This window comes from Manacus candei, unplaced genomic scaffold, assembly GCF_025592945.1.
Source record: "Manacus candei isolate 608988 ecotype Guabito, Panama unplaced genomic scaffold, ASM2559294v1 h1tg000014l, whole genome shotgun sequence".
NCBI lineage: Eukaryota > Metazoa > Chordata > Aves > Passeriformes > Pipridae > Manacus > Manacus candei.
Genome location: NW_026138062.1, coordinates 38,217,266 through 38,225,032, shown reverse-complemented (window position 1 = coordinate 38,225,032; position 7,767 = coordinate 38,217,266). Strand labels below are relative to the sequence as shown.

General features: G+C 37.4%; 1 protein-coding gene across 4 annotated transcripts in view; it reads left to right on the top strand.

The window, feature by feature from the left end:
- ATM (ATM serine/threonine kinase) overlaps nt 1-7,767 on the top strand; it is a 64,450-nt gene continuing 56,683 nt past the window's right edge. The window contains exons 1-8 of one of the 4 annotated variants that reach the window (XM_051779787.1): nt 1-99; nt 2,016-2,116; nt 2,201-2,313; nt 3,280-3,425; nt 3,797-3,961; nt 5,928-6,093; nt 6,377-6,615; nt 7,395-7,558. In XM_051779787.1, the coding sequence (XP_051635747.1) occupies nt 2,045-2,116; nt 2,201-2,313; nt 3,280-3,425; nt 3,797-3,961; nt 5,928-6,093; nt 6,377-6,615; nt 7,395-7,558 (1,065 nt within the window). In that variant the 5' untranslated portion in view covers nt 1-99; nt 2,016-2,044. Of the gene's footprint in view, nt 100-197; nt 374-2,015; nt 2,117-2,200; nt 2,314-3,279; nt 3,434-3,796; nt 3,962-5,927; nt 6,094-6,376; nt 6,616-7,394; nt 7,559-7,767 lie in introns of those variants that run through there. The other 3 variants (XM_051779789.1, XM_051779788.1, XM_051779790.1) reach the window with 3 other exon arrangements.

Genomic DNA, 7,767 nt, shown 5'->3' with positions numbered 1-7,767 from the left:
GGAACCCGCCGCCGCCGCTGCTCATCCGCTTCCAGGTCCGCCCGCAGCCGCCGCACGTGTGCCGTGCCCCGGGAGCGGCGCCGCCCAGACCCGGCCGAGGTGAGGGGCCCGGGCCCGGGGTCGGGCGGGGCGGCGGCCCCGGCGGCGGGCGCTGAGGGACGGCTCGTGCGGCGGGGGCGGCCCCGGGTGTGCTGCGGAGCCGGAGCTGCCGGGTAGTGGTTGCAGTGCCCTGCGTCCCTGTGCTCAGCCAGCACATCTCTCCCTCGTTTATTGTATTTGGTTTGTGTGTGCCTTCCTCGCTCTGTGTAATTTATATGGAGGGTGAACGTGGTCATCCCATAGCGGCTGGAAAACCGTGCAAGTAGTAAGAGAAGTAGGTGGAGTCACTCTTGGGAATTTTCCACTGTTGTTGTTATTAGTGGCTATTGAAATACCGTTAAGTACGAACGAGAGGACTGATTTCTTCCCTTGGATGCCCAGGCCCTGCAACAGACCCATGTTCCCACTGTTCTCGTTCAAGCATTTTGCAGCTCATCCACATTTCAGAAGCCATTAGTGTTTAAAAAGTTAATTCTTCCTTTTTGTTTCGTTTCCAGCAAAAGCAGGAAGTTTGCTGAGGTTTATTTTGCAGCTCATCCGCATTTCAAAAGCCATTAGGGTTTAAAAGTTAATTCTTCCTTTCATTTCCCGCAAAAGCAGGAGGTTTGCTGGGCTTTATTTTGTTCCTGTGCCCAACCACCAGAGATACAGAGGGTGGTTGGGCACTGGAACAAGCTCCCCAGGGGCGTGTTTACAGCACCAAGCCTGACAGAGCTCAAGAAGCACTTGGAACAACACTGTCAGGCACATGGTGTGATTCTTGGGGCTGTCCTGTGCAGAGTCAGGAGCTGGACATGGTGATCCTTGTGCATCCGTTCCAAGTCAGGATATTCTGTGATTCTGTGAAGTTAGTAAAGGAACTCTTAATTTAAGTGAGGTCTCTTGTACAGTACAGCCAGCCTTCACACTTAAAATGTTTTCTTTTTCATACACATCTATCAGTCACCAAACTTCTGATCATACTTAGTCCCAGCCTGATCTTGTTTGAAGCTGAAGGAAATAAATACAGTCTAGGAGAGTAGATGTTTAAAGTTTTATTTCTCTCAGTGGCTGTTTTTATATTCTCACATAAATGCTTGAGATGCAGTGCTGTGAGTCATGAATGCCCATTCTCAGTTGCATATTACAGCCTCAGCAGCAGCATATGCATGGAGTTACTTCAGCTTGTGTGATCCGTCTTGCAAGGGTTCCTCTTGCCCTTGCTTTAAAGGCATAAAAGAAGAAGAATGGAAGTCATATACAGTGTCATGGTTGTCATCTGCAGCAGCATAACTTTATGTAAACCGGAAATGCAAGGTCTAGCTGATTCCAACCTCTGTTGAAGGAGAAGAGGCATAGTTTTAAGTGGTCACAAAAAGAAAAAGTTGTTTTCTCTTATGACTGGTATTTGGTCATCCTTTGACATGTTTAGTCCAGAGGGATTTGTCACATGGTAGTGACCTATGAAAATGTAGGATGTGAGAGAGGAAGAGCGTTTTCCAAGTGCTACCTTCTCCTGGCAGCATCAGGTTAAGATGGCTACCAAAAGTTTAGTGCTTCTTGCTGGAATGTATTTGCTTTGTGTTATTTTAATCTTACTAAAATGTCATTCCCTATTGTCTGTCCATCTCTTCTCTGTTAGCAGGCATAAAAAAGAAGGAAGACAGAGTTATGTGAAGGGGGGTCTCTGCAGTTATTCTTTGACTTTGACTGTTGTCTGTGGGAGTAGATTATATTCTTGATGTGAAACTGCTTCAGTCTTGTGACCAATAAGACCACTAATCCAGACACAAATTAGCTTTTCAGTGGAACATATAACACTGTGGTTGTGTTCCGTACTGGATTTTCAATATTTTGCATTTCCAATTTTTTTACTTGGTTTTACTTGGTTTTACTTGGTTTTACTTTACTATTTTATCTATTTCTTCTCTTTGCAGATACAAATGACTATTCTTTAAATTGAACCATGAGTCTTGCATTACATGATCTGCTTGTTTGTTGTCGTCGCCTTGAAAATGAGAAAGCTGTGGAGCGAAGGGTAACAAGTTTTCTTTTGGGGTGTGTACGTCAATTAGCAATGAAGGGAATAATTAAATTTTTTTTTATTGAAATACATTTTCAGAAGGAAGTTGAAAATTTCAAGAGACTTCTCCGTGATTCTGAAACAGTTCGCCAGCTGGACCGGAATTCTGATTCTAAACAAGGAAAGCAACTTAACTGGGATGCTGTATTTAGGTAGTTTCTTTTTTTTCTTTGTGAATGGTTGCAATTTTCTTACATAGAACATCATTCTTTTGTTAAAGTTTTTTGTGTTGCTGAATTCTTCAAGACACAGTAAAAGGACTGTGGCTTGTGAATGAAAAAATGATGTACTGAAGTTTGTAGAGGCCAATCTTTGATACAGTCTGCATCAGGTGTACTATAAGATTGGACTGAGCATGAGTGGGGTAACTTCTTACAGGAGCTTCGACCACTGTTAAATTTCATGTTAAAAGTTGATCTGAAGTATTAGTTTTTATATAATGAAAACTAGTCTGGTCAGCTTTTCATTATGTTTTTTAATTGGACATCATTGGAATAGTTCTTGTTTTATAGGTGTACCAAAAATATCACCAGAAGTATTTGATAAATTTTATATGTTGCTTGGTGGTCAATTACACATTAGAAATACACAAGAGGAATACAAAAATAGAAACTCTAAACTGAATACAAATGGTAGGCCCAAAAATCTGTAGTAATTGCCAGTGACAAAGCCAGTGAAAAATCTAATCTATTCATAGATCTAAAATATAATCCATATATTAACTTTAGATCATGGAGAAATAGGACTTAAAAGGTTTTCCTCAATAAAAACAATGGTAAGTATTTCTTATTATTTTGCTGTATAATGTTGCAGCGTAAATAAAAAGACAACTTTGGGTTTTTTTACTGATTTTAAATTGTATGTTTATCATGATGCAAAGTTTAAAGGAAAGTTTGGTTCCTATTTGAGTTACTTCTGGATTATCTTCAAAACTTACAGGTCCTTTTATAGACTATTTCCGTCATGCTTGGATTGTAATATATATCAGTTGGTTTTAATCTTTGATAATCAGAATTGTGAGAAGAACAGGAACTAGCATTTTAGATTAAAACAGCATTTACCTGTTTTACTTCATAAATGAGCAGATCCTTGGTTAATATCTCTTTTTATTTTTGAAGTGTGTTGCAGAAATATTTTCAGAAGGAAATTAAAAATCTGCAGCAGACAAAACCGAATGCATCTGCTTCAACCCAAACTATGAGACAGAAAAAGATACAAGAAGTTGGAAGCCTGGTCAAATACTTCATCAGATGTGCTAATAAAAGTCAGTAATTTGTATTATCATATAGAGTTACTGTTTTAGTTTACTACCTTGCTTTCAACTTTGAATTTTTACCAGTTGCTAGTGTAGGGTTCATCTTGCTCTCTTACAGATGTTTACTGTTTAAATATCTTAATGTGAATCAGTCCTTTGTGTTCCTTCTCTGTCCTTGTTGATGTTCACAGTTCCTTTTTCTAATTATTCAATTTGTCTATAAGGAATATATTTTCTCATTTTTTCTCGTAAAAAACCAACCCAAAAAAACATGAGTTGGTTTTTTTTTCTTTTTTATTAAATAACATTTACAAACAATTACAGATTTATTTGGGTTAATTTGGATTAATTAAGCAGTCTCATGTTGTTTCTTCATGTAGGAGGACCGAGGCTGAAATGTCAGGAACTTTTGATTTATGTCATGGAAATTATAAGAGATCCGACAAGTTGTGCTGCATATGGTTCTGACTGTAGTAACATACTCCTAAAAGACATCCTCTCAGTAAGGAAATACTGGTGTGAGATATCCCAGCAGCAGTGGTCAGGTAACATTTTTAAACCTACTTATAAATGTCTTTTCCTACTACAGAAACGTGTTTAGATGCATTTTAATTTGGTTGATGCCCTGTGGTGTGAGATACTACCCAAAATATGGAGTAAAGTAGTGTCAACCTTGAAGGCTTACAGTTGAAATAAACAAAGCAACAAAGATTAGGAATTGATTTTTTTTTTTCTTTCTGCATGCTGTTTATTGTTTGCTGCCTTTATATACAGTCAGACTATGTCTGCATAGTCTGCACGGGGCTTAACACCTATAGGAAATCCATGGAATGTGTGTGCTGGAGAAAACCTCAGTAAAGCTAGTGTTAGTGTGCAGTTGTCTGCAAATTATTAGGAACTGACTTGTATAGGTTTGATATAGTTAATGTATTACTATTATGTTTTATTATCTGAGTTTTGATGGCTCATGAAGGTCCTAAAAAAAATTGAATTGATGTTCTTATACATACGTCGTATGTAAAGAAAAACTATAAAGCTTAAGATGTAAATAGCAAAAAACAGATGTAAAAGTTACATAATGATGGAGCATGCAACCTGAACTGAGTGGAAATGCACAGATAGTTTTTTACTTTTCAGAGCGTTGGATTTGACTACAATTTGATAGTTCATTTATTTAGCGTGAAGAAGAACGTTTGTGTATTCTGAATTATCTGACATCTACTAACCTCTCATCTCACCTTTTTACATTTGTTGCTAGTATTTTGAAAAGCAAAAAGGATATTAGAAGTTTTATAGTCTAGTTTGTTGGATGTTGCATGCACAATTGTGGAGAAAATTTGGAAGTACTGTCTGTAGTGGAGTGCTTTGAAGTCAGAGTTTGGATTTCTGAAAAGCATTTTATGAGAAAATGCTCTACTCTGCAGCTTGAAGAGAGTGGCTTAACTACAGAATAGAAATAAGCCTGCAAAGAACTCGGAAGAGGGATCTGGTGATGCTGGGAGTGAAAAGGGAGGCAAAAAAACCCTGCTGAAGGCTGGCAAAGCAAAGCAACTGAAATGGAATCATTCGGGGTGGGAGGTTCCTGGAACAGTTCAAGGCCAGGTTGGATGGAGCTGTGAGCAACCTGGTCTAGTGAAAAGTGTCCCTGCCCATGGCAGGGGTGTTGAAACTAGGTGATCTTTGTGGCCTTTTCCAACCTAAATCCTTCTATGATTCTATGTGGCTGGGTAATTAAAGAGCCTGAGGATGAGATCTCTGAAGTTAAAGAAGTTGGTACAATTTGGCTGTGGAGATAGAACTGGAAGTTGAAGATTGAAGGGAAAGCTGGAACTGTGTGGGAGCACTGCCTGAGACTAGGAATGCTGTCAGCCTCCCCGTTGGAACAGAAAGCAAAGACAAGGAGGCTGGAAGCTGGAGTTCAGAGTAATAAACAGGAAACAAGAACTGGGTACTTAGGTAGAATTGAGCCTAAATGGGTAGGGAATGAGGCAAGAAGCCAGGAGCCTATGGGGATTGCAATGTGGAGGTTAGTTTGTTTAGGAACATGGAAGTTAGGAACATGGATTCTGTGTATGGACAGAAGCTGGAAGCATGACAGAAGAAATTTTGACATTAGATCATAAGGGGCACAGTGTAATTTAGTTACAGGAGTGAGGCAGGACTGAAGACTATAAATCTAAAGGAAGAGAACCTTTAATCCATTAAAGGAAACAAGTCGCTTTTATTAAATGAGAGATATATGAGCTTTGTAAAGGTTACCATAACCTTTTTTAGTGATTCTACCTTAATGCTTGCTTATAACTCTTGGGGTACAATGTGGAAGTCAGATTTCTCTTTATAAAATCAGGGGTCTGGAGCAGTTGAAAGTAAAAACATAGATTCCAACTCTTAACTACACAGTGGTGGTTGCTATATCTTTATTGCATTATTTTTCATCAAGGTTTTTTTTATGTAATCCTCTATGATATATATGTTTTTATATATTTGTGTATTTTTTTAATACATTTGCAGAGTTCCTGATCCTGTATAGCCAATTATATCTCAAACCTTCTGGAAATATTAGTAGAGTCTTGGTGGCTAGGATAATTCACACACTTATGAGGGGGTACTGCTTCCAGACTGATGGGTTGAGTTCTGATATGCTTATCTTCTTTTCAAAAGCGATGCAGTCTGCAAGGTATGTTGCAAGTGCTCCTTTTGTATGCTAATACCTACTTTTAGAACATAAGTAATTTTAAGTATTTGGGATTGGACTTGAGTAATAACAGCTAATACTTCTTTAGATATATTTTGTTCTCTCTTTAAATGCCAATTTAGTAACTTCTTTAAAAAACTAATAACTTCTGCATTTGTTAGGCAAATAATATGTAATTACTTGCTAGTATTTACATTTAAACAGTTCTTATGAAAAAAATTAGATTGTTTCTTTTGGAAATGTACATGTCTGATTTATGTTACAGACAGGAGAAGAATAGTGCAGGCCTGGATCATATTGTTGGAGCAATGAATATCTTCTGCAATAAGTTTGCTGACAACTGTCGCCTACGGATTTGTAAAGTAGGGGAAGAAATTTTGCCTACGTTACTTTATATATGGACTCACTATAGACCAAAGGATTCCCTGAAGAAATCAGTAATTGAGTTATTTCGTCTTCAAGTTCATATTCATCATCCAAAGGGTGCAAAAACTCAGGGAAGAGGTACAATAAAAAGCTCCATTTTTTTTTTCTATTGCTGTATGTCGTTGTTGAATTTACTGTGCCAACTCTGAATTTTGATACCGAGTCTTGGAAACATTGATGGAAGTGATGATTATCTGTCAGTAGTTTTATGCCATAGGTTAATACTGAGTGAAAATGAAAAAGGGTTTTCAAATTTTATGCACTAAGAATATTAGTTGTGTTAAGCCCTTTAAAACCCGGAGGGGGGGAGTTGGGGTTTTTTTTTAGTCAAAAGGTGATTTTATTTGCTAAATCACTAAGTCTTTGGGGAAGGGAAATAATTATTTAGATTGAGTTTAGATTGCCACGTATTTTGGTATCTTACCAGGTCTATTTAAGACCAGAAATTACTACTCTCAATTAAGTGTGCCTTGTACTATAAAACTGCTCAGAGAATATCACTCAGTAATTGTGTTTGTCATGGCCTATTTCAGTTCTCGTATAATTTTTGTAAGGATATTTTTTTGTGCTTTGTACAAATCTATCCATTGCATTTCACTGTATTTTTTCCAGTTAGATGAAGAATTGTTTACTAGAAACATAATTCCTAACTTAATTACTTGTATGTGCTGATTAAGTTCTCTCTTTTTCACTTTTTAACTTTATCCATTCTCCATTATAGAACTTGCTTTGCAGGCCTACATTTGTTGAACTTTATATGCTTTACTCTGATTTTCGCTGTATTTTGCACTGCCTAGGTAGGTTTACATACTGAGTGGGTGATACACATTATGTTTTCATTGTTTTTGCATATACAGGTGCATATGACTTTACAAAATGGCAAAGTATCTTGCATAACCTGTATGATCTTCTGGTGAATGAAATAAATCTCATCAGTAGTAGAGGAAAGTATTCTTCAGGCTCACGTAATATTGCTGTAAAGGAAAATTTAATTGAGTTAATGGCTGATATTTGTCATCAGGTAACTTTTTTTTTAATATAAACTTGAGTATGTAATTACTGAGTTGTATGTTTTGCTTTTTAAAGTAATACCACTTAATTATTCCTCAGAATAATTTACTGAGGTATTCATATCTGTGTTTTATTGTGTTTCGTTGTTAATCTTGTACAGCTTAGAAGTGTAGTATGCTGGATTTCACTAGTGTTTCTTGTTAGGCTATAAGCAGAGGT